Source organism: Mirounga leonina, unplaced genomic scaffold, assembly GCF_011800145.1.
Source record: "Mirounga leonina isolate KUSES-001 unplaced genomic scaffold, KU_Mleo_1.0 Mir_114, whole genome shotgun sequence".
Lineage (NCBI taxonomy): Eukaryota > Metazoa > Chordata > Mammalia > Carnivora > Phocidae > Mirounga > Mirounga leonina.
This window is the reverse complement of record NW_023270265.1, coordinates 23,653,890-23,680,608: the sequence shown is the minus strand read 5'-3', so window position 1 is coordinate 23,680,608 and position 26,719 is coordinate 23,653,890. Positions and strand designations below refer to the sequence as shown.

Sequence of the window (26,719 nt, the reverse complement as noted above, 5' to 3'; positions counted from 1 at the left end):
GCTCTGCATGACTGGTGGCAGGCCCCTGGTGCCATCACTCCATCTGCTGTGAGACTCAGTTTCCCCATATGTAAAAGGGGAGGATGACTGTGTTGCAGGTTGGTGGTGAGGGTTAAGGGACCCAATGGACATAGAGGACCCAATGCTTGGCACAGGGCTGGTGTGTGAAAATGCTTTGTGATTTAACTAGATGATGATGTTATTATTATTTTTATTATCTGAGGAGCTCAAGCAAAGGTTTGAGGGTTCAGTGGGGCAGGAGGGAGTTTGGGAGGTAAGCATGTGAGAGTTGGCCATGCTGCAAGCCGGCTCTCCTGGAGTCTGGCTGCACAGAGTGCTCCTTCCTTGCCCCCACACATCTTTGTCTCCATCTCCTGCATTTGGAAGAAGGAGCAGGGTGGGCGGGGAAGCAGGCAGGGATTCTCTGCAGGGTGGATGGTGTGATGGCATGGTTCTGGAGCCAGACTTCCTGCGTTGTTAGCCCCATTCTGCCACGCAGCAGCTGGGGGGACCTTGGGCAGATTATGGGGTTTAATTAATTCATTCAACAGATAGCTGTCTATTGAAAGGCTGCATGGTGCTGAGGGAATGGTGCCGGACAGAAGCCCAAACAGCCTGTCCCTCCCTGAGTTTTAGTCCGGCAAGGGAGGAAGCGACGAGCAGCACAATATGAGAATAAACACGTAATTGCAAACTGGGATCAGTGCCCCGGAGGAGCGCGGGACTTCTCAGCACCCCTGTTGCCTTGCAGTGGGGATGATGGCAGGACCTGCTGGTTGAAAGGAGAGGCTGGTTGTGCGGACCGTCTACGGCAGGGCCGGGAGCCGCACTTTGCACTGGGCCTGGCACACAGCTAGGGCCCTAGAAGTGGTAGTATTATTATGGTTATTAAGGTGACAGAATGGCAGGGACAGGAAAGGGACTGGGGCGACACTCAGGGCTGGATCCCAGCCTGGTCCTGCTCCCTCTTCCCTTCCCATGCAGCCCCCGGTGCTCTGGATCCCCAGCGAACCCTGCCCTTGCCTCCCAGCCGGCTCTGAGGCAGGGGGCTGGCCCTCGGTGGCCCCGGCTGCCCGAGGCTGCCAGCAGGGGCGGCCGTGCTCTTTGGGGCCGGGTGAAGGGCGGCGGGGACCGGCAGCTCCTGCATTATTGGAAGCAGACGGGAGCTTTGGCGGACTTGCCGCCTCCCGTTCTGTGCTGGCATTAGCAGCTCGGCAGGGCTCTTGCTTAATGGGATTTTCTCCCCAAATGCTGTAATTATCGCCATACAAATACTTATTACCCAGAGCAGATGACGGCCGGGCCTTGGGCAGTAGCCAGGGAGCTGGGCTGTGCTCGGGAAGGGGGGCGGTGGTGGTGGAAAACTGGCTCCTCTTTTTGATGGAGTTTGCGACCCCCTCCTCTTCTTTCTGGAACCCAGCCTGTGGCGGACAAACAGCTGTTGGGCACCTGCCGTGTGCATAGTGTTGAGAGAGGTCCAGAGTGGGGACCCGCTCCCCAGGGAGTCTGCAGGCTGGTGGGCGAGAAAGGTCTGTCTGCAGAAGAACAAATGTGTCAAGATGTCTCTAGGGACACAGAGCACAGTGGCTGCCCGCAGGCTTTCGTGTGAGAATGGCCTCGTTTGAATCCTGCCTCCATCAACGACCACCTGAGGGATCCCAGCCGGCTCACTAGTGACTCAGTTTCTTCATCTGTAAATAATAATAGCACTTACTTCGCAGGGCTGTGAGTTCAAACGAAATACTGCGCGTAGAGTGGTTAGAATAATACTGGCACATAGAAGGTACTCTGTCAGTGTTAGAGATGAGGAGATGGGCGTGCAGGTGGGAAGGAAGGGCTGGACTGATGGGCCTTGAGGACTGGGCAGGACCTCAGGAGGCACAGAGCTGAAGTGAGAGGGTCGGGGAATCAGGGGCATCAGAAGGTGTGTGCCGTGCGTTTGGGGAGGAGAGTAAGGAGCAGATCCAGCCAGTGGGGTGCACATTTGTGTTGCTGAGTTCTGAGAGAGGAGATTCAAGTAATGGGTGGGTACCAGGTCATGGAGCTGGGAAATAGGGATCCATCAGAGGGAGTGTGTGTATTTTTATACTTTTTTTTTTTAACTATTCAGTGATTTTTTTAAATCTCCAGAGTTGTGCAAACATCACCATAATCCTATTTTAGAATATTTTTATCACCCCCCAAAAATCCTTTGTGCCATTGTAGCTTTTTATTTTGTTATAATTTCAAGTTTGTAAGAAAGTTGCAACAAAAGTATTAGGAGTTCCTATATATCTGTTGTCCAGATTCAATTGTTTATATTTTTCCCCATTTGCTTTATCATATATTGTACACATGCACAATTTTTGGGGAACTATTTAAGAGTAGGTTGGAGGGGCGCCTGGCTGGCTTGGTTGGTAGAGCATGTGACTCTTGATCTCGGGGTCATGAGTTCAAGCCCCATGTTGGGCATTGGCATAGTGTTTAAAAAAAAAATTAAAAGAAGATTAGGGGCGCCTGGGTGGCTCAGTTGGTTATGTGTTCGACTCTTAGTTTCCATTCAGGTCATGATCTCATGGGTCATGGGATGGAGCCCCGTGTCCGGCTCTGAGCTCGGCAGGGAGTCTCCTGGAGATTCTCTCCCACTGTCCCTCCCCCGACTTGGACGTGTGTGTGCCCTCTCTTTCTCAAATAAATAAATCTTAAAAAAAAAAAAAAGATGAGGTTGAAGATGTAAGTTTTTTCCTCTAAATAGTTTGGTGTGTGTTTTTCTGAGAGGCTATGAAAATCAGAAAATTTAACATTGATACAGTACCGTTATCTACTCTATTGTTCATGTTTGCATTTCGTCGATGGTCTCAACAGTGTCTTTTGTAGTGATCAGAGGTGTGTGTAGGATCACACATTACAATGACTTGTCACGGCTCTTTAGTCTGCTTTAATTTGGCCTAGTTACTTGGCCTTTCTTCACTTTTCTTGACCTCTACATTTGTGAAGAATACAGACCAGTTATTTTGTAGAATGTCCCTCAGCTTGGCCTCATCTGCTCTGTCCTCATTGTAATATTGAGGTTATGTCCTTTTGGCAGGAATGCTAAGTTAGTGATGTTCTGCCCTTCTTAGTGGGTCATATCAGAAGACACATGACGTCAATTTGTCCCAGTATTGGTGATTTTCATTTTGATCACTTGGTAAGTGGGTGTCTGCCAGGCTTCTCTGCTGAAAAGTTACTATTTCCCCCTTTATTATTAATAAGCCATTTGTGGGGGGGGCTACTTCGAGGCTATGTAAATATCCTGTTCTTCACCAGACTTTCACTAGGGTTAACACCCATTGCTGAGACATTTCTGACTTCCTCTTTTCTTCTCCGTTTATTACTTGGCATTCTACTGCAAGAAGGAACTTTCCCTTCTCCTCCATCTGTTTGTCTTTATTACAGTATGGACTCATGGATTGTTATTTTATTCTTTGGGTTATAATTTGTTATTGTCGTTATTTATTTTGCTGTTCAGAGTGTCCCACGTTTGGCTGGTGGGAGCCCCTTCAAGCTGCCCCTGTGTCCTTTTGAAAAGACCCTTTGAGCACTTACCCCCAGAGGTTTTGAGTGGAGGGTGACAAGTGCAAAATAGTGTTTTAAGACATTCTGTTCACTGACTTTGGTGTGGGGGAATAAATGGAGCTGGAGACCAGCTGGCAATGGGGAGACCAGTTGGTTATGGTTACCGTGACTCTGATTTCTGGCTTGTCTGGGACAACAGTTTTGCTGCCATTGCTGTATTTTTATTCTTTAAAAATTTTTGAAAACTTGCATTTTAAAATAATTTTAGACTTGCAGAAAAGTTGCAAAAATAGTACTGAGAGAGAGTTGCCATATACCCTTCACCCAGCTTCCCCTAGTGTTCGTGTCTTTCTTATCCATAGTGCAATGATCAAAATTAAGAAATTAACATGGGTACAAGACTATTAACTAAGCTACGGACTTTATGCAGATTTTACCAGCTTCTCCACTAACGTCCTCTTTCGATTCTAGGATCCAGTCCAGGATTCCACATGGTGTTTAGTTGTCATTTCCCCTTATTCTCCTTTAGTCTGTGACAATTCTTTAGTCTTTTCTTGCTTTTCATGACATGGACACTTTTGCAAAGTACTGGTAAGTTACTTTGTAGAGTGCTCTTCACTTTGGCTTTGTCTGGTGTTTCCTCCTGATTGGACTGAGGTTATGGATTTTTGGCAGGAATGCAATAGGGATGGTGTGCTCTTCTCGGGGCATCCCACTGGGGAGTCGGTGACACTGATACATCTCATTGCTGGTGATGGTAACCTTAATCTCTTGGTTACGATGGTGTTCTGCCAGTTTTCTTCCCCTTGACATTCCTGACTTTGCATCTGCAGTTAATAAATATCTGGGGGAGATATGTTGAGACTGCCATTGCCTTTTTGTCCTCAAATTCTTACCTACTAATTTTAGCACCCATTAATTTATCTTGCCTGCAACCATTATTATCCAATTTTGATTTTCTATTTCCCTCATTCCTTCTACATTTATTAATTGGAATTCTTCTGTAGGGAAGAGCACTTTATTGCTTTTTAAGAAGCTGGTTTGTTTGATGGGTACCTTGGGTTTTGAGTTTCCTGAGGGCAGGGGCTGTGTCTCATGTATCTTTGTATTCCCATTGTCTGATGCATGGTAGGTGCTCACAAAAGGTGTGTTTGATGAGTTTTTTTTTTTTAAACATTTAGTAAGACATTTTCTGTTTCTGATCTTTGCTTTAGAAAATATAGTCATTATGGGTTGAGTAATGGTCCCCAAAGATGTCCATGTTCCAGTCCTGGGAACCTGTGACTATGTTGTCTTACATGGCACAAAGGGCTTTGCAGATGCAGTTAAGGATCTCGAGATGAGAGATGATCTTGCGTCATCGGGGTGGGCACGACGTCATCCCTGGGTCCCTGTAAGAGAGAGACAGGAAGGTCAAGCCTGGAGAAGGAGATGTAACAATGGAAGCAAGAGGTGGGAGTGGTGACAGGAGGGGCCATGAGCCAAAAGTGGCCTCCCGAGCTGTAAGAGAATACATCTGTGTTGTTTCAAGCCCCTGAGCGTGTGGTAATTTGTCACATCAGCAGTAGGCCGTGGCCACAGTCCTCATGGAGTTAGGCCACAGAGGCCGAGGCACAGGAGGAAACAGATCTAGACCAAGGCAGAAGGTGCAGAGAGAGCACATAGGAGGGTCATGGGGCCCCAAGGCTCCAGCCTGGGAGAAGGATTTTGTGAATGGAGTGAACATGGTGAGGGCGGGTGATCCTGGAGGAGAAGCCGTGAAGCTGGCTTCTATCTCTTTTGTTTTCATTGCCAATAATCAGCTACAGGAAAAAGACGACCCTAAGGATAGGGATAGAGGATGGTTACTCTGTAGAGTATGTGGACTGGAGAGACATTTGGGAGGACCTCATGGCAAAGAGTTGGAACAGAAACTTCAACGGGAATAAGAATTTCCTGGGCGGGGGGGGGGGCACCTAACTGGCTCAGTTGATAGAGCATGCAACTCTTGATCTCGGGGTTGTGGGTTTGAGCCTCATGTTGGGTATAGAGATTACTTTAAAAAATAAAATCTTAAAAAAAAAAGACTTTCCTGGGAAGCTGGCATAAAATGCAGATTCCCAGGCCCATCCCAGAAAGATGTGGATTCAGCAGGTTTTTGCAAAGGCAATTCAGGTGATGCAGATGCAGGAGGTGACCAAAACACCATGTGGGAAACACTGCTTCTTGCTGGGGCTTCCTGGTGAGGAAAGTATGTCCTTCGTAGACCCATGAAGATTGCCCTTAGTTTCTGCCCACATTAAGGTGGCAGGAGGTAAAATGACTGAAAGTGGTTAAAAGGTAGACTTCCAGTTATAAAGTCAGTGAGTCCTGGGGAGATAACGTACAGCATGGAGACTGCGGTTAATAATATGCTATTGTATATTTATTGTATATTTGAAAGTTGCTAAGAGAGTTGCTAAGAGAGTAAAAGTCCTCATCACAAGAAAAAAAAAAGTAACTGTGTGAAGTGACAGATGTGAACTAGACTTACTGCACTGATCATTTTGCAATATATACGGACATCTAATCAATACGTTATATGCCTGAAACTAGTGTAATGTTGTATGTCAGTTGTATATCTCAATTAAAAAAAAAAGAGGGCAGGCAATGAGGAGGAGGAGGTGGGGAGACCGGAGGAGCTCCTGACCATCAGTGGATCGGAACTTGGCCCGTGCCAGAGAAGGAGTTTGGAGATGGGGAGGAGGCTTAACCTGGGAGAGCAGCCAGGCTGTCTGAGGACCAGGGCCGAGGACAGCTTCTGGACCTGTGGTGGGGGCTCACTGGCCAAGCTGGGCAGTTGGTTTCCTGGGAGAAGTGGGAGGCAAAGGCAGATGGCTGGCAGCGAGTTGGTGGTGAGGAAGTCTGTGGGAGGAGAGAACACGCAGGAGCTCCGAGGGGGAGCAGGTGGACTGGAGCACCGAGGGGAGGGCAGCGATTTGGAAAGGAAGAGCCAGCCAATTGCGGATGGGGGAGATGGGTCAGAGACGGAGAGTGGCAGCGAGGAATTGGGATGGTATCAGTGGTCACCATGGAAAGCCCCCTACCCGGGCCAGGCTCTGAGCGATGCTTTACCCTCCTCTGCCCTTTTACTGCTCACAACGGTCCTGGGAGGAAGGTATTATCACCACTCTGCTGATGATGAGAAGGTCGGAGAGGTACATCATCTGCTGGGGGGTACAGATGGCTGGTGAGTGGGGTGCCCAGGGTCCCCGAGTCTTGAGGCTCTGAGACGTGTACATGTTTAGTTTTAAATTGGACTACCGTACCACATATCTTGGTAAGTCCTGGCTTCTTTCATCCACTCATTTATCAAACATTTATTCAGCCCCTATAAAACCCCTGTCAGGGCTTAGCATTGAAGCATAAAGGCAAACCAAGGCCAGGCCTTGGTAACGAAGAGACTAGGGTGGGGTCTGGACCTCGGAACAGAATACAGCATGGAAATGGGGTTAACAACTGGGCCCTGACCACCTCCTACCCATCAGGATGACTGCTCTCAAAAACCAGGAAATAACAGCTGGTGGGAGGGAGTGGGGACACTGGCACCCTGGTGTACTGTTTCTGGGAGTGTAAAATGGTGCACCCCCCTGGAAAACATTCGATGATCCCTCAACAAATTAAATAGAATTACCATATGATCCAGCAAGTCTGCTTCTGGGTGTACCCCCAAAAGATTGAAAACAGGGTCTTGAAGATATTTGTACACCCGTGTTCATTGCAGCATTATTCACAAGAGCTAGAGGGTGGAAGCAGCCCAAGTGTCCATCTACAGATGAGTGGATAAACACAATGGGGTGTATGCATACATAGAGTGGAATATAATTCAACCTTAAAAAAGTAAGGAAGTCCTGTCACATGCTACAACGTGGATGAACCTTGAGGACATTATGCTGAATGAAATAAGCCAGTCATAGACAAATACTGTATGATTCCACTTATATGAGGTATCTAAAATAGTCATATTCACGGGGCACTTGGGTGGCTCAGTTGGTTAAGCATCTGCCTTTGGCTCAGGTCATGATCCCGGGGTCCTGGGATCGAACCCAGGTGGGGTTCCCTGCTCAGCGGGGAGTCTGCTTCTCCCTCTCCCTCTGCCCCTCCACCCTGCTCATGCACTCTCTCTCTGCTCTCTTGCTCTCTTTTGCTCTTGCTCTCTCTCTCAAATAAATAAAATCTTAAAAAAAAAAAACAGTCAAATTCAGAGACAAGCAGAGTGGTGGTTGCCAGGGTCAAGGGGGAGGGAGGAATGGAGAGTTATTGTTTAACGGGAACAGAGTTTTGGTTTTTCAGGATGAAAAAAATCTCTGGAGATCTGTTGTACAACAATGTGAATACGCTTAACACTACTGAACTTAAAATGGTTAAAGTGGTAAATTTTGTTATGCGTATTTTATTGGAATTAAAAAAAAAAAGAGCGAGCTGGGCCCTGGAGTCAGACATGCTTGGGCTTGCCTCCTCAACCCAATTATCAGCTAGCTGATCTTGAACAAGTCACTGAAATGTTTTTGCCTCAGTCTCCTCATAATGTGAATCAGAACTGATAATAAACATTTGAATCAGGTGTTATCATGAGGCTTCAATGAGTTGGCTTGGTTTTGAGAGTATAGATATTGCTAGTATTCAAGCCAAGGCGACAAGACGGGTCCCCAGGAGCCTGGGGAAGAGAGGGATCAGTAGCAACTCTGCCCTGGCCTGGGGCCCCCGACTACTCCTCCCTGGGGCTTCTCGAGTTATTGCATGCTGGAGGGCAGTCCCAGCAGCTCTGGGGTTGGCACCAGGCTTGTGCGCTCTGCTGAGGGGGGGTTGGGGGAGCCTCCTGATCATGACCCACCCGCCGATGCCTGAGGACTGTGGGCAGGGCTCCACCCGCTGATGGGAGTGTGGGCCACGCTTCGGCTGAGATGTGCCAGCAGCAGCTGGGCTCGGTGGGCAGGATTGCTCATTCAGCCTATTTTCCCTCTGTTTAGTGAACGCTTACTGTGTTGAGGGTGTTGGGCAGATCACAGGGAGCGGACCAGAGGTGGCCTCTGCCCTTCCTCGCCTGGCAGGAGAGAGACCGGCCTTTAACAAAGGACCTCATATTGCACACGACTCTAAATTCCAATCCCAGCTCTGGGAGGGGAGCTGAGTGAACGCACGGGTGGGGGGGGGGGGGCTGGTTTGGAACAGATGTTTCCACTGAAGCCCTGAAGGATGGCAGGGGTCAGTCAGGTGTGCGTGTTGGTGGGCAGGTGAGGAGGAGAGGGCTGTTCTGGGCAGTTCTGGGCTGAGAGAGCAGCATGGGCAAAGGCTCTGAGGCAGGAGTGCTGGGGTGTTGAAGGAAGTAGGGGAGCGGAGCAGCTGAAACCCTGGGGGCTGGTATTCTCCTGTGAGAGCTACTGAGGAAGAATCTGTCTTTTAACTTGTGGGCTGTGTGGGAAGTCATTGGTAACGCTCAGTGTCCTCTGTGTGTGGAGCTTTTCTTGGCGGATATCCGTTCGGGGGAGCATTTCTTTTTAATTTTTGATTTTTTTTGTTTTAAAATTTTATTTATTATTATTTTTAAAATATTTTATTTTTAAGTAATCTCTACACCCAGCATGGGGCTCGAACTCACAACCCCGAGATCAAGAGTTGCATGCCCTACTGACTGAGCCAGCCAGGTGCCCACCAAATTTATTTATTTTTAAGTCAAAGTATAATTGACATACAGTGATAGATTAGTTTCAGGCGTACAACATAATGATTCGATAAGGGAAAGCATTTCTCTCTCTCCCTCCCTCCCTTCCTTCCTTCCTTCCTCCCTTCCTCCCTCCCTCCCTTCCTTCCTTCCTTCCTTCCTTCCTTCCTTCCTTCCTTCCTCCCTCCCTCCCTTCCTTCCTGTGGGCTCCACGCCCAAGGTAGAACCCAACATGGGGCTTGAACTCATGACACCGCTTTGGGGGGGCAGGGAAACTTGGAAAACTCCCTCAGCCCATCGCTGTTTGGAATATGTACATTTTAATGCAAATCTGTTCAGGCCTTCAAGAACTACTTCCTGTAGCATCTCTGAGGTGCCAGGTACCATGTTAGGCCCTGAGGATACAATGGTGAGAAGCAACCAACACAGCCTGTGTCCTCGAGGAGCTTATAAACTTCTGTAGGGGCAGAGAGAGCATTCAAGGAAGCCCCCTTACCCATATAAAATTGCCTCTGGCTCATGCTGCAGGAGGGCTGGGGCGTTCTGCAGGTCTGTGATAGGGAGTTTGACCCGCTGGAAGGAAGAGTTGGAATCAGGCAAAGAGGAAGGAGTATTCTAGGCAGAGCGGATGGCTGTTCACAGGAAGGAGCGGATCAGAACGGGGGGCGTGTGGGGCAGGCCACGGGGGCCTTGTCGCTCTCGGTGAGGAGATTTTTGTCTCAGTTCCAAGGGCAATGGGGATTCATTGAAGGGCTTAAGTGGGGAGTGACATGATCAGATCTGCATCTTGAAAGGAGCCCCCTGGCTGTGGCTAGGAGAGCAGATTGGAGGGGAGCCAGAGGGAACGTGGGGCTCCAGGCACAAGGGCATGGGCGTGCGGCTGGGTGGCCTGCAGGTTGGGGTGTTCAGCCTGCTGTCCGGGGCCATGGCTGGGTGGGGAGATTCTTCCTTCCCTCTGCTCTCTCTTCTGACTCTGCAGGCTCTCACTGCCAGCGATTTGGCCCGCGTAGTGTTTCTAAGGATAGAGCCGAGGTGTATGGTTCCCCAGCCCAGAGGCCTGTCTCAGCCCCAGTCAGAGCTGCGTGTTTATTTTTTTGGGGATCCGGCAGGAAGGGATTTGGAGGGTGGCCTGAGCCTCCCTGCTGTCATTGCAGGCTTGGGGCGCTGTGGGAAGGTTCTGGTCCCTTAGGGAACTAGCCCTAGAAGGTGGTGGAACCCTAGGGTAAGAACTGCTCGTGAGGCACGCGGGACCCCCCAGAACACGCTGTGAGGGACCCAGGCTGTTTATTCCCACGGCGCTAGAGGTCCGAGGGGTTCTTTCAGTGTATCACCAAACACCCAGGTTCTGGGGATCAGATTCTTGTTTTTGAGAGGATTCAAGAAATCCTTGTGTGTTTTTGTTTTTATCTTGGTAACTTTGCTTCAGAGGATTTTCTCCAAAATCTTCTACCACTGAGGCTTTTCTTTCAGGGTAGGACCACACAGGAGCTGATGGAAACCAGGGCCATTGGCCGCTGGAGTGTATTTCCTCCTGGGGAAGAAGGATGGATGCACACTCCTCACTTTTGGAAGAGAGAGAACTGTCTTAGGCCATCTTCCCTGGGCTTTCCCATCACGGGGCCTGCAGGGCATGGGCAGCTGCTGGCCCCCCCACCCCGATCAGTGGGGCCCGGCCCGTCCAGCTCCAGCCTGAGCCGAGCCTGGGGCACCACCTTCCTGGTGGAGCCATGTCCTTGAGGGAAACCACAGCAACAGTGGTAGTAAATTAATCTCCGTAGGTAATACGGATGCAGAGAGCGTGCCAGGCCTTACTCTCAGTGTTTTAGAAATATTAAGTCATTGGGATGCCTGGGTGGCTCAGTTGTTAAGCATCTGACTCTTGGTTTCAGCTCTGGTCCTGATCTCGGGGTCTTGAGATCAAGCCCTGTGTTGGGTTCTGTGCTCAGGGGGGAGGCTGCTTGAGATTCTCTCTCCCTCTCCCTCTGCCCGCCCCTCTTTAAAATAAATAAGTCTTAAAAAAAAAAAAAGAAAGTAATATTAAGTCATTTACACCTCACCACACCTCTAAGAGGTGGGTACTATCATTATCCTCATTGTACAAATGGGGGAACTGAGGCACAGAGAATTTGAGCTACATGCCCAAGGTTACACAGCTAGTGATGGTGGAGCAGGAGTTTGAAGGCAGACATTTTGGCTCTAAAGGCTAAGCTCTTAGCCACTAAGAACACACATGGTTCAGCCGGCTGGGGACCCCCTGATATTGTTGCTTAGGCAGAGCACATGGTCTTAGAACAGGCCCCGAGGGTTTCCTACCCAAAGTCTCCAAGTTGTTTCTCATGAGCACTTGGGGTGAGGGGTGGCCTCGACAGAGTCGTCGGCAGGAGGCATCATGATGGGGGGAAAGGACATGGAATCATACCGGTAGCCCTACCCCTAGTTAGCTGTGAGGTTCTGGGCCATCGCTTCACCAGTTCTGTGCCTTAGTGTCCTCCTCAGCGAGGTAGAGAGAACATGACTCGACTCCCTGTGAGCGTGAGGGTGGAGTGAGATGAAGCGTGCTCGGAGTTAGGCTCGGAGGCTGCACACAGTGGGTACCTGGTTGGGATGAGTGGCGGATGTGGGCTCTGGCGGCAAGAACCTCAGGGAGCCTGGGGAGCGCTGGATCGGGGTTCTTTCTGGAAACCAGGCCTGGAGCCCCCCTGGAGGCCCACCTCGCTTGGCTGCTCTGGCTGCAAAGGTCTTAAGGTCTCAGCAGCTTCTCCCAGCTTCTTTTTTCCCAGGCAGCTTGCTGGGGAGGGAGTCTCCATGGCAACACTCAAGGACCACCTGTTGGAGGAATCAGGCGCTGGAGAAAGATGACCTCCTTGCCTCATTCCAACGGCCTCTGCTGAGGGTTTGAGGGGAAGTGGTGGGCCTATGTTGGGAACTCGATTCTCTGGGCCCAGGTGGCGATAATGCCTCCTTTGCAGCCCTCCGACCTGGGTGCCTGATGGGAGCTGCCGCTGCCTCCCAGGCTGCCTCCAGAGGGCGCTCCCCTGAGAGGACACGCTTGGCTCCTGGGTTAGAGAGCGAGGCTGATGGGGGGAGGCAGGGGGCTGGGGGAGCTAGGGTGTCCATGGACATTCTCGTCCGGAAGCATCAGGGCCTCCTGAGAGAGAGGCTGTATTTGCCCCATTGTTGCGCCTGCTGTCCCAGGTCTTTTCCTGCATGGGGGTGGAGTGGGGTGCGGGAAGTGAGGAGGACGGGGTGGAGCCGCCTGATGGTGGGCTAAGGAACGGGTCTGGAGTCTGAGCAGTGGGACTGGTGCCAAAGGGGAAGAAGAGAGGCATGTGACTATGATGTCGCCAGAAGTCCCTGTGAGCCCTCCACCCCCAGCCCCCAGCCCACCTCGTGGGAATTCCAACCTCAGGGATTCCTGACTTCCATGTTGGGCCCTGCCTTGTTCAGACAAGTCTTTTAACATTTTCCTTTGCCTCAGTTTTGCTGCCTGTGAAATGAACAATTATTGAAGTCAATTGTCTTATAAACCATGGTTGCCACGAGAAAGAATGAGCCAGTTATTGTAAAATACATCAGCTTTTTCATGACTTTTGGCTGAATAATACCCTATCTAGGAATGTATTCCTCCCAAATGCCCACCAAGCTTTGTGCAGTGTTGTTTATAATTGAATGATATCAAAAGAGCCCAGGTGTCCAGTAGCCGGGGTTCAGGGAATGTCCCAGTAACTTGATATATTCAAATGCAGGGATAATTGATGGCCATCAAAAATCATCAGTGGGGGGGCGCCTGGGTGGCTCAGTTTGTTAAGCGTCTGCCTTCAGCTCAGGTCAGGATCCCAGGGTCCTGGGATCGAGCCCCACATCGGGCTTCCTGCTCGGCAGGAAGCCTGCTTCTCCCTCTCCTGCTCCCCCTGCTTGTGTTCCCTCTCTCGCTGTCTCTCTCTCTGTCAAATAAATAAATAAAATCTTTAAAAAAAAAAAATCATCAGTGGGGAATGAACAGGGTATAGCATTGTGGAAGGAATGCATACCATGTATGTCTGTCTCACTCATCCCCATATCTTCAGAACCTTGCAAAATGCTTTGCAAATATAAGTCTTCAATCAATATTTATTAAATTATTTCAACTACATAAAAATTGTGTCCAAAGAAAACAGGCTTGGAAGAAACTATTCCAGAATTTTAACAGGGGTTAATTCTGGGGAATGAATTTATGTGTGATTTAAATTTTTTCTTTATTCTTCAGAAAATTGAAAAAAATTCAACAATGTGCATGTGTTACTCTTATTTTTATTTATTTTATTATTTTTTTTTAGAGCGAGAGCATGCATGGGTGGGGGAGGGGCAGAGAGAGAGTGGGGGAGAGAACCCCAAGCAGGTCCATGCCCAAAACAGAGCCTGACAGGGGCCTGATCCCAGGACCTTGAGCTCATGACCTGAGCCAAAAACAAGAGCCAGACACCCAACCAACTGAGCCACCCAGGTGCCCTGTATTACTCTTATTTTTAAATGCAGTAACTGGAATATTTTGTTGGCTTATAAAAATATAGATATAATTTTAAAAATTCAAGCAGGGGTGCCTGGGTGGCTCAGATGGTTGGGCATCTGCCTTCGGCCTGGGTTGTGATCTCAGGGTTCTGGGATCAAGTCCTGTATCGGGCTCCCTGCTCAGCGGGGAGCCTGCTTCTCCCTCCCCCTCTGCCTCTCCCCCTTTGCTCATGTGCTCCCTCTCTCTTTCTCTCAAATGAATAAATAAAATCTTAAAAAATTCAAGCAGTGCAGAAAAGCATAAAAAAGAAACTAAAACCAGCACTTAGCAGTTATAGGCATTAATATGTGGCAAACAGCCCCCAGGGAGCTTGCTCTGCACACATCCCAGGATGGACATGGGTGTAGATTTTACATGAGGGGGCTCATAGAATACAAGCTGTCTTGTAACCCTTTTACCACAACTGTATCATGGACATCCTTCCCTGTGAGTACAAAATGATTTGTACCCTTTTAAATGACTGCGTAGTATCTGGTTTCTCAGATGTGCTGGAAGGTCAACTAAGTATTGCTCTGGTGATGTCCATTTAAGTTTAACATTTTTGCTCTTGTTACCAGTGCCGATGTATCGTTATGATGAAGAAATTAAAACAACCCAAAATTCCTTGTGGTTTTGGGTTTGGGGATGAAAGTTTCAGCAGGATGGCCCAAAAGAAACCAGCCCTGCTTGCAGAGGGAACCAATTTGAAGGGCTTGTTGATGATGTTCTCGATGCTTGAAGCATGATTGTGAGCAGAAGGAGCAGGTTGGGGTGCAGTGTAGGTGAGGCTTAGAGGGGCTGTTTCAGGGAAGAATATTTAGTTCAAGAGAAAAGACCCTCACGTTGGGAAGAGCCTGTCTTGGTCTCCTGGGTGGCTCAGTTGGTTAAGCGTCTGCCTTCAGCTCAGGTCATGATCCCAGGATCCTGGGATTGAGTCCCGCACCCGGCTCCCTGCTCTGCAGGGAGTCTGCCTCTCCCCCTACCCCTCCTCCCACTCGTTCTCTCAATCTCGATCTCTCTCTCAAATAAATACATAAAATCTTTTTTTTTTTTTTAAAGATTTTATGTATTTATTTGAGAGAGAGAGAATGAGAGACAGAGAGCATGAGAGGGAGGAGGGTCAGAGGGAGAAGCAGACTCTCTGCCGAGCAGGGAGCCCGATGCGGGACTCGATCCTGGGACTCCAGGATCATGACCTGAGCCGAAGGCAGTCGCTTAACCAACTGAGCCACCCAGGCGCCCCAATACATAAAATCTTAAAAAAAAAAAAAAAAAGGAGCCTGTCTCATGTGGAGAGGGCTTCCTCACAGCCTCTAGGGTGGGACGTGCCTCAGTCTGGGGCTCTCATTACCTTGGAGAGGCCTCAAGCCCCTCTGAGAGATCCTGTTTGAAAAGAGATGCGCAGGGAATGAGTTTTCCCAGCTGCTCCTCAGGATCAGGAGACAGGCTCAGGGGCAGGGCAGGAGAGTGACGGGTTGAATGCGTCATCCACTTGTCACCGGCCCGGCCTGCTGGAAGAAGCTTGGGCCCCCGGATCAGATGGCTGTGTCCACGTCTCTGCTCTGTCATGTAGCAGCTGGTGACCTCTGGAAGACACCTGACCTCTCTGAGGCAAAATGTCCTCGTCTGTAAGATAGGTGCTGTCATACTTTCCAGCCCCTCCTGAGGGCGTCCACAGAGCCTGGTTTCTGGAGTATGTGGAAACTGAAATATGGGGTTCTTAGTGGTTGCAACTCTAGAACATCGTCTAGGCCAAACACACTTCCTAAATGCTTACAGGAGAGGGACCTTGCTGTTTTTCAAAGGAGCTGGGATTTGGGTTGACTGGGGTTGGTAAGTGAGGAAGCCGGGCTGCAGGGGACTGGGGGGTGTGTGTGTGCACGCGCGTGGGGATAGGGGTAGTTAGGTTGTTGCCAAGCATACGAGTGACTGTGACGTGGTGAGAAAGAGGAGGAGTTGGGGTGGGTGTGAACACAGAGCTGCCACAGGGAGACAGATCAGAAGCGGATGTGGGACTGGGTGTGGGGCTAGGCCTGATTGAGATTCTGCTGTGTGTGGTTCGGTGGAAGAACTTTCTGGGGAGTGCTGTAGCTGCCTCCTGGAGGGACCTGCTTTTCTGAGGCTGCACTAGCTCGCTGTGAAGAGAAGTGTCCTGGCAGAGGCAAGTGAGCTTCCCTAGGAGGCTCAGCAGGGGCCAGATAGCCTCTAAGGTGGGGTCCATGTCCAAGGTTGTGGTTGGGGTGGCCTGAGGAGGAACACATGTAGCCTTGAAGGGAGGAAGGGCCAGAGGCCGGGGGTGGGGTGGGGTTGCAGGCAGAGGAGACACTGCAGCTCAGGCCTGGCCCTGGGATCCAGAGAGTGGGCCCCCTCCCCTCCTCAGCCCCGCCATCCTTCCCCTCGATGCAGGACTCACCTCCTGGTGGGCTCCTGCCTTCAGGCCTCCTCGGCTCCCTGACTTCCTCTGCTTGCTTTCTCAGGCCTTCTGTGATCTGATCTCGCATTCCCCCAGCCCTGCTTCCCACAGCTCCTGACTCCCAGCCTGTCTCCTCCTTCGGCCCCCAGATACTCTGGGGTGTTCTTTCCTGGAACGTCCACTCAGTCCCACTCACTGGGCACATCTGCCTTGTCTTTTAGGCCTCAGCTTGAGTCCCACACTCTCAGTCTTCTTAAAATGCATGACCCACACTGCTCTCCCCTGCTCCGACTCCGGACAGCTCGTAGGAGCCTCTGCCACCAGATGATAGCATCGCTGTCTGCAAGGGGCCCTTTCCCAGCACGGGCCATGCTCTTTTTTTTTTTTTTTTTTTAAGATTTTATTTATTTGCGAGAGAGAATGAGAGACAGAGAGCACGAGAGGGAAGAGGGTCAGAGGGAGAAGCAGACCCCCCGCTGAGCGGGGAGCCCCATGTGGGACTCGATCCTGGGACTCCAGGATCATGATCTGAGCTGAAGGCAGTTGCTTAACCAACTGAGCCACCCAGGCGCCCAGCACAGGCCATGCTCTTTACTTGTTTAGGCCCCAGGCTAACCCAATGAGATAGTCACAGTTATTATCCGCACTTTACAGATAGGGGATCCACCTGAATAACCTCCCATTGGCTAGTTTCCAAATTCTTCCCTGCATGAATGTCTTGTCTGTCCAATCAGCCTGAGCTCTTTCTGGGCAGAAGCCATGATTTCGGCTCCCACAGCTCTCCCAGTGGTGAGCCTGTGCCCTGTGCATTTCCCGGGCTGGACATCTGCTGCAAAGATGGGCCTCGGCTTGCTGGGCCTTGACATAGACTTGGGCGTCCCAGGGCTCGGCTGGGAAGCACCTGGCCCCATTGGGGAGAGGACAGCCTGGAGTTCGGTGGAGAGGGAGTGTGGCACTGAGCCCTGGCCTGGGGGCCCACCCTGGGCATCTCACCATTTCTTTCTCCTTTCGTCCACCAGGGAACTCAACGGGAACAATATCACTCGGATCCACAAAAACGACTTCGCGGGGCTCAAGCAGCTTCGGGTGCTGTGAGTATGGGCTGCCGCCCCCGCTCATCATCTCCCTCCTGCCCCACCCTTGGCAATGGCCCTGTGGGTCCTAGGCAGAGCCCTGGCTGTGGGCTATAGAGTTGTAGGCAGGCATGGCCTCTCCCTGTGGAGTCAGTCTTCAGATGCCTGAGTGGGGCAGGTGGGAGTGATGGCGAGGCCTGAGCAGGGCTGAGAAATTGGGCGTGGTGGCCACCAGTGGTCGCCACCTGGCAGGACCCGGGCTGGGCCCACAGGGCGTCTTATCCTGGAATGAGGGAAGGCCAGGTGACCGTGAGGAAGCTTTAGGTCTCTGGCTTGGTCTGCTGGGGCCGCCAACACAAAAGACCACAGACTGGGGGACTTAAACACAGAAATGTATTTTCTCACAGTTCTTGAGGCTAGAAGTCTGTGATCAAGGTGCCATCCGGGTTGTTCGTAGTGAGGCCTCTCTTGCTGGCCACCTTCTTGATGTGTCCTCACATGGCCTTTCCTCTGTGTGTGCAGAGAGAGGTCTCTGGTGTCTCTTCCTCTTTTCATAAGGATACCAGTCCTATCAGATTAGGGCCCTACCCTTTTGACCTCATTAAACCTTGATTACCTCCCTACAGGCTGCATCTCCAAATCACACTGGGGGTCGGGGCTTCAGTGTAGGAATTTTGGGGGATGCATCTCAGCCCTTGACTGTCTCCATCGTTCTTTTGACTCTGTGCCTCAGACAGACTCCCCAGTGAGGCTACATACAGCTCCCCCTGACTCGAGAGGGCAGGTGAGTGGGGACAGTTGAGGACAGAGGGGCTCTCCTCGGGTGCTGGACAGTGGCAGATACCAGAGGTGGCAGGTGTGGCTCTTTTGGGGTTCGCCACTGGCCAGTCAAGGAGCCGTCTGTAGCATTTCCCTTGTCGAGCTGGGCAGGGGTGAGGAGTGAGGAGGGGGAAGGGGTGGATCCCTTCATCTCTTCCTGCTCTGCAGCTCTCAGACTCATGCATGCATTCTGACACGTTCAACATCAGACAGTCATAGGGTCCTCACCCCCTACTCCCAGGGTAGTGCAAGGGTCCTGGGGCCTCAGTTCTTTCAGAACTACTTTGCAGCTCTGAGGGTCTTTGGGGGGGCTGGGGACATTGTGGTCTCTATCTTCACTGGGGTCAGAGCTATTAATCGCTGGGCAGGGGTCTTGCTGCTCCCAAACCCACTGACCTTTGACTCCTTCCCAGGCTCCAGGAATCTCTTCTGAGTCCGGGAAAACCCCTCTTCCCCCTGGCATCCCTCACCCTTCCTGTCCTCCAGCATGGGCTCCTCGACAGCTCAGGCTTTTGGAAACAAGGTGGAGGGAGAGAAGTGTGTTCTAGCCTCAACCCGGAGAGCACCTTGATCACAGACTTCTAGCCCCCTGCCCTACCCCGAACCTCCTCTGAGGTCCACTGCTTAGGAGCAGACAGGGGAAAACGCAGGGAGGAAAATACACTTGACGATCTCAGAAGGTACCACGCAACAAGCCCAGTGCCTGGCAGCCGGCTGTCCTGGGCTGCAGGGAGCGCTGGCGGTGAGGAGGTACGGCCTCATGGAGCCAGAGGCTGACTTGGCAGCAGATGCGGCCAGGCGGTGTAGGGGTGCAGGCAGAGGGGCTGTGCTCTGCCAACTGCAGTGTGTTTGCTGCATGTGTGGGCCTTGCCCGGTTGGCACAGGCTCCCCTCCGCCTGCTGCTGGCCCATCCCCCCCGGCTCTGCCCCTTAGACATGCGCCCTCCGGGCCGAAGGAGGGCCCCTGCCGCCTGGGTCCCGGCTTCCCAGAACCAGGATGCCTTTGGAGCCATGGCCTGGCGCTCCGGTGCCCCGTGGGCCTGGTGGCAGCAGAGGGGTCCGCACGGGCTCAGGGGCTGGAAGTGCAGCTTGCTGTCAGGCCTGGGCGTGCTGAGGATACCTGCCGGGAATTTGCAAGGTTGGGGGGCACTTTTGTCCGCTCAGGCCGGGACCTGGGTCTGCGTGCGTCTTGGGCCCTGCACCTGTTTCACTCCCTGGTGCTAGCTATTGCTCAGGGTCCCTGTCCAACGTCCTCTAGCTGTCCTTGTCTCTTTGCTCCCCCAGGCAGCTGATGGAGAACCAGATTGGAGTGGTGGAGCGGGGGGCTTTTGACGACATGAAGGAGCTGGAGCGGTTGTGAGTATCCGGGGGTGCAGGCTCAGGGCGGTGGGGTGGCGCTGAGGGGACACGACAGCTGAGCCCGGCAGCAAGGGCAGGGTGGGGGAGAGGCCGGCACGCCGCCCCGCCCCCCCGCACCTCCCGCCGGCTGCTGGGAGCCGGGGGCAGCCACAGCCGGAGAAGCAGCCACAGCCTCATCACGAGGTGACAGCGAGGACAAAGCGGGTGTCTGCACCCCACACTCTAAATGCAACTCTCTTTGTTGTTTTTCCCTGATAATGCATTATGGTAAAAACCCCACCCAGTACAGAGGAAGTGAAATTGCTTCCTATAATCTCATAGCTCAGGTGTGACCACTGTCCATGCTCCCGTTGTGTGGCAGGGAGGAAGAATGGGTGTGCCAAGGGGACTGTCGGGGAGACCCAGAGGTCACCTGAGAAGCTGCATCTTGGGCGTTCAGGGCCACAGCACAGAAGCTGGAAGGTGGAGATATTTCTGACTTACATGCTTTCTCCAAACCTGGGCTTTTGCATTTGAAAAATGGGTCTTGATCAAGTTTTGCATTTCGGGTTGGCAATAATGAAAAAAAAAGGAATAGGGATGAGTGAGGTGGGGGATGGACACACATTCACCGGGGTCACTGGTCTCACTGTTTTGCTTTGGTTTGGCTCTCAAGAGGTACCAAGAGTCCTAGAGTTCATGCCCTCTGAACCAGAAAGTCCATTTTATTTTAAGGCAGTAATCAGAGACGAGGCTAAAAAATGTATATATCCAGGATATTCTTCGCACATCATTTAAATACAACAATAAAGAAATGGAGAAAGCCATTCTGGTGAGACGTAGGATATCAAGTCACATTTTTGAAGAACAGTGAAGGCCATTGGAATGTGCTCACAATATAATATTAAATGAAAAAGGCAGGAAGTGACGTTTATGTAAATCGCATCAGCTTCTATGTATATAGAACACAGGAGGAGGAAAGTAATTGGGAAGATTAACTCTCATTGCATTGAGTGGTGGGATATTAGGTAACTTTAATTCTACTCTTTGTGCTTATCTTTTTTATGGATTTTCTGACAATGAGTTTATAATGATATAGCTGTAGTTGATTGCCTTACTCTGTGCCAGGCACCAAGATAAGCTCTTTGCCCTACGGTATCTCATTTAATCCTTAAAACAACACTGTGGTCAGTGGTATTTTACAGATGAGAAACAGAGGGGCACTGAAGTTAAGGCACTTGCGTTATTAAGGGATTAAGTGCAGAAGAGGGGATTAGAACCGGGTCCTTTTGCCTCCGAAGCCTGAGCTCTTAATGACTATGACCTAATACCTCACTCTTCTCTTTTACTTCAAAGAAAGTAAGGTATTAAATAAAGGGAGAAGAATATGGTTGTGTCCGTGCCTTCCTGCAGCCTGGAAGAAAAAGCAAGGCAGTCTTTTCTTTTTGCGTTCTTCATCCGGGCCTAAAAGTGAGCGATAAGGAGCCTGCAGCGAGAATAGATTAGTGCGGTGTTTGTTTTCTTTCAAAGGCTCAGAACAAAGTCCGCATTCATTACCTGGCTGTGAGGGCCTGATTGGGACCCAGACCAAACCCCCTGCAGCTCCAGCTCTGGGTGCTGCCACGCTCTGCAGGAGGAGGGAAGGTGGGGGTGGGGTCGACACATGATGGGGGTGGCCCACGTCAGGCCTGTCGCTGCCACCTGGGAGGGGGCAGGGCCCTCCTTTTTGAGTCACGACTTGTCACTGCAGACTTTGTCCCCTCTGTCCTGTGCCTCTTCCTTTCTTCTGGGGTGGGTCCCCCGCAAGTTCACAGCAGGCGGTTTTTCTTGGGGGGTGTGACTCTCGTGTCCCTGAGGCTGAGTGGCGCTCACTGCGGCCAGCCAGCACCCTCTCCTCTGACTTGCTGGAGACCAGTGGTGGACCCATTAATCATACAAGTTGGATAAAGCGGACAGTCATTAACACCGCACGTACTCTAAACATTCCATTTAAGCGCAGATGTGGAAGTGTGCACTCACCAACCCTCTTCCCCCACCTTTTTTTTTTTTTGGCCAAGGCTTTTCTTCTTAGTAACTGAGACTGGAGTTCTGTATTGTTTTCCTCACCTATACTACACACAAATTACTTGCTTATGATTTTTGGTTTGGATTTCTTTAAGGTGGAGTGAGATGTTTAAAAGACCCTTAGAAGCAATCTGGGTGAAGAATTCCGAGTTTCTTTTTTTTTTTTTTTTAAGATTTATATATTTTGAGGGCGCCTGGGTGGCTCAGTTGGTTAAGCGACTGCCTTCGGCTCAGGTCATGATCCTGGAGTCCCGGGATCAAGTCCCTCATCCGGCTCCCTGCTCAGCAGGGAGTCTGCTTCTCCCTCTGACCCTCCCCCCTCTCATGCTCTATCTCATTCTCTCAAATAAATAAATAAAATCTTTAAAAAAAAAAGATTTATATATTTTGAGAGAGAGAGAGAGAGAGACAGCATAAGCAGGGGAGAGGGAGAAGCAGACCCCCCACTGAGCAGGGAGCCCGATGCGGGACTTGATCCCAGGACCCTGAGATCATGACCTGAGCCAAAGTCAGATGCTTAACCGACTGAGCCACCCAGGTGTTCCCCGAGTTTCTTTTGTGACCCTCCTGCCCGTGGCCCAGTCTTTTACTTAATTCAACAGCCCTTCAATGAACAGATTTTGGTTTATTGACTTTCTCCAAAGCATCCAATTTAGTTTTTACAGAGATGACTCTTTTCACATGAGTATTTTGTTCACCTCTGTCATAGTTAATTATTAGAAGCACCTCTGGCAGGTAGGTTTGGGAACAGACACAACTGGTTCTTGTAAGCAGTTCCTGCGAGCTTGAGTACAGAAGCGGAGGGGTACAGTCCCGCTGGCTGTGGGGGTCACTCAGCCTCCCCGTGCTGGCCGAGGGGGGGCCGGTGTGCAAGGTGGGGGAAAGGCATTCTTCAGAACCTGGCTCTAGTACTTGGTCATGATGAGGGCGAGTCACTCACCTCTGGGCATCCCAGCCCCCTCAACTATCACAGAGACAGCCCAACGGAGTCAATAAACATCCGAGCACCTATTAAGAGCCAAGCCATGCGGCAAGATGGTAGAGGTAAAATTTTCCTGCAGGGGTGTTGCAAGAAGGAGATGGGAGGGTACATGCATGAGCCCTTGTCATACTCAGGGAGCAAGAAGCCCACCTGTGCGTTCTGCTTTCCCTCTGATGGTGACGTAGTACCTCTACATCACTCGTCCCAGTGCCTGGCACAAGCTGAGGGCTAAGAAGGACTGGTCACCACTACTGCTGTCCCCGTCCTTAGCTACCTGCAGCTCCTTCACCACGCTGGGGCCCTCCTTTGGTGTTCTTTGGTTGATTTTCTACTTTATACTGGCTATGGCATTTTTTTTTTTCCTCTTCAATGTTTTCAGAAATTGAAGCTGGAAAAGTGAGAAAGTCTTGGGGGAAAACAAAACAAAACAAAACCCAATGATTACCAGGCAGTGTAAATACGGGATTAATTTACTGGGCAAGGTTGAGGAACTTGGAGTGATCTGATGTCCACTCCTGTTGCTTTAAGGATTATATTGGTGGTTCCCCACCCCCCCTTTTTTTTCCCAAGGCAGTGATGTGTTTCCCTAGGAGCCTGCCCTTTTGAGTAAACTTCTCCCAGCTGGTCTCCTTGTCCGCACCGTGCTGGAAAATGGTGCCTTTCTCACATATCAGATGAAGGGTGACCTCCGAGGAGGTGACCACAGACCAGTTACTATTGGCCACAGACAATTACATTTCTTCCTCCCCGCCAGCACAAGAAAGCTTTTACTAAGTTGGTTTATCCTCGTCCAGCGCTGTTAAAGGAGATGGTTGTGCAAGACCCCAACTGTGCTGTAGTCTGGAGGGCGGGGGCTGGGTTTTACACCAGAGCTTCTCCAGCCTTCACGTGCACCCGGATCACTTGGGGATCCTGCTGAAATGCAGAGTCTGACTCCACAGGCCTGGTGGAGAGGCTGCGATATTGCAGCTCTTACCAACTCCCAGGCAAAGCCCCTGCAGGTGGCCCATGGGCCACAGTGTGAGGACCAAGCTTCCATACTTGTAGGTGGTGCACCCCTGATGGGCGGGAGTCCCGTACTCCAGCGTCAGAGAACTAGCTGCTGACGTCTGCATTTTATCTTCCCGTCCAGGCCACATTCCAGAATGACTTCCCACTCCTGCCTGTGTATATAAAACTGAGAAGTTGTTCTGTCCACCAGAAGAGCAAATAGAAATGATGGACGTACTAGTCATTAAAAACAAAGGGGCTGTTCTTGGGGCACCTGGGTGGCTCAGTCGTTAAGCATCTGCCTTCTGCTCAGGTCATGATTCCAGGGTCCTGGGATCGAGCCCCACATCGGGCTCTCTGCTCAGCCGGAAGCCTGCGTCTCCCTCTCCCGCTCCCCCTGCTTGTGTTCCCTCTCTCGCTGTGTCTCTCTCTGTCAAATAAATAAATAAAATCTTAAAAAACAAAAAACAAAGGGGTTCTCTACTGTTTGGCACAGAGAGACACCACAGATTGTTGAGTGAGGAAAATGCAGGTGGCTGAATATTTTTTCTTCTGTTATTTGAGGTTTGTAAAGAATTAAGCATGCATTTTCATAGATAATAAAAAAAATAGATAATGCGATTTTCATTTTGAGAAACAGACCTAAAGCAAACAATAAAAGAAAGTTGCCACGGAGTCAAACGTGGGTGAAAGCAATGAAGAATCAGAACATGGGGCTAGTCCTATTCCTGCTCACATTTCAAGCGGAGTCAGGTGTTCAACTCACAAGCCAAGATAGTATTTCAATCAGTGCCTTATGAGTTGCAACAGGTGTTGAGAATGTAACATGATGATGACGAGGGGCATGGGTGGAAATCATGGGAGGTGTTGATTGCCCACTGCACATCAGGTCCTTGGAGGGGACCTTCCACAGGTGCTCTGGCTCATCCTCCCCAAGTGTTGGATGGCGAACTCCCACTTCATAGAAACTGAGGCCCAGGGAAGCTCATTTCCCTGGGGTAACCCAGTGACCCTGTTGGGATTTGAACCCCATGCCCTCTCACTCTGAATCCAGTGCTTTTTTTTTTATTTTTATTTATTTGAGAGAGAGAATGAGAGAGACAGAGAGCACATGAGAGGGGGGAGGGTCAGAGGGAGAAGCAGGCTCCCCGCCGAGCAGGGAGCCCGATGCGGGACTCGATCCCGGGACTCCAGGATCATGACCTGAGCCGAAGGCAGTCGCTTAACCAACTGAGCCACCCAGGCGCCCTGAATCCAGTGCTTTCTGACAAGTCTTTGGATTTCCTGGATGCTGAGGCACCTTCCAACTCTTCCTTCCTTCTCTCTTGTAGACGACTGAACCGGAACCAGCTGCACATGTTACCAGAACTGCTGTTCCAGAATAACCAGGCTCTGTCGAGGCTGTGAGTGACATTGCTCTGTCTGTGGTCTTGTCCCTCACCCTGTGTCTGGTCAGAGGGGCCGGACTTCCCCGCAACCGTGACCCCCTGCTCCCCACCTGTCCGGATCACCTGGGGCATGAAAGGCCAGGCCCTCCTGTAGGAAGGGGCTGCGTGGGGCATTTCTCTGGGGTCGCACCTGCCGGGATCCACGGCTCATTCGGTTCTCTGTGCTCCCCCTGTCAGTGCGGGTGTGAGAATGTTCTGGGGGGCGGGGGGAGGAGGACGTTCTTGTCAGCCATGATGCCAGCCAGGCTTTCCAACCCTGCACATCTGTCTCAACCTTTGGTAACCTGCCTCGGGTCGGTTATTGATTCATTCAGTGAAGCCCTTCTTGGACCTCTTTCTGTTATCAGGTCAGAGTCATAGGTCTGGAAGCTTATCAACCATGGCATAAAGTCATACTTTTATTTGCTGTAAATGTACTTCTTTCAAGCTTCAAGGGTAGTGGGGCTAATTCTGCTCTATGGTTTGCTAAATGTGGCTGTAATTGTTCTACCATTTATTTCATTTTGTGGGGTCTTGGGTTGGACAGAACCTTAGAGATTATCTAAGGAATCTTCTTTGCAGTTCCTTAGCCTGTGGTCCTTCAGTCTTTGCTTGGCTACCTCTAATGATGGGGAGTTCACTCCCTCCCCAGTCAGTTGCATTATTGGACAGATCTGCATATTAGAAACATTTTCTTAAGTTTGAGCCCTAAATCTGGTTCCCAATAATTTATGTTTTTCTTAGCTTTGCTTTCTGTAAGCATCTAGAACAACTATGTACTCTTGTTAGATTTTTTTTTTTAAGATTGTATTTATTTATTTGACAGAGAGACAAAGCGAAAGAGGGAACACAAGCAGGGGGAGTGGGAGAGGGAGAAGCAGGCCTCCCGTGGAGCAGGGAGCCCGATGCGGGGCTCGATCCCAGGACCCTGGGATCATGACCTGAGCCGAAGGCAGACGCTTAACGACTGAGCCACCCAGGCTCCCCTCACTTCCTGTTTCTTCTTCCTTCTGGCCTGGAGGCTCTCCACAGTGACCCTCAGTGCTGATCCCTTCTGCTGGTCCTCACCACCCTTGGGCTTGAGCTGGGCCTTCTTCGGCCCCCCGTCACTCAGTAGGTTGGCCCTTTCATTCGGTGCCAGGCACACGCAGGGGGAGGTTTGCTTGCCTTGAGTGCTGAGGCACGAGGCCCTTCCCAGCAGATGCATCCACCCTAACATCTCTCTAACCGGGGCTTCAACCTGAGGGCTGTGCTGGGACTGGTCACGTGCAGGCCTTGGCCTTACCCTTCCCCGGGCTCCAGCAGCTCCCGTTTTCTCTGCCCGCTCCTTTCCGGAAGCTGGCTTGAACAGGCATTATCACAGCTCTGCCCCTGCAAAAATTCATCCTGAACCTCTTTTCTCTTGGTGGCCCCCTCTATTTTCTTTTTCCTTTCTGCAAGCCCTCTTTCACCTTTCTGGCGTCTGCTGTCCCTGTCCCCACGTCTTCTGCCTGCTCGGCTTCCCTTCCCCTGGCCGTCCCGACCACTGTCTTCCTCCACCCAAGCTTCGGAGCGTGTGTGCAGGACATGGTTGCCGCTGAGCTCTGGGCACCCACTTTGACCCTTTCTCTTTTATTTTACTAAAACATTTTTAAAAACTTATTTTGAGATTTCAGCTTTATTGAGGGAGAATTGACAAACAAAATTGAGAGGTACTTAACGTGTACGCTGTGATGGTTTGCTACACATATATGTGTGAAAGGGTCTCCCATCTAGTTAATTAACACATGCGTCATTTCACATGTTCATCTTTTTATTTATTTGTTTGGCTTTTTTTTTTTTGGTGAGAATATTTAAGTTTTACTCTCTTAGCAAATTTCAGTTACACAA

The 26,719-nt window shown here is 50.8% G+C and overlaps 1 protein-coding gene across 1 annotated transcript in view; it reads left to right on the top strand.

Moving 5' to 3' along the window:
- The window catches only part of SLIT1 (slit guidance ligand 1), a 163,263-nt gene that overhangs the window by 4,078 nt on the left and 132,466 nt on the right, over positions 1–26,719 (top strand). The window contains exons 2-4 of the mRNA XM_035026232.1: positions 17,178–17,249; positions 19,334–19,405; positions 24,755–24,826. Coding sequence (XP_034882123.1) covers positions 17,178–17,249; positions 19,334–19,405; positions 24,755–24,826 — 216 coding nt within the window. The remainder of the gene's footprint in view (positions 1–17,177; positions 17,250–19,333; positions 19,406–24,754; positions 24,827–26,719) is intronic.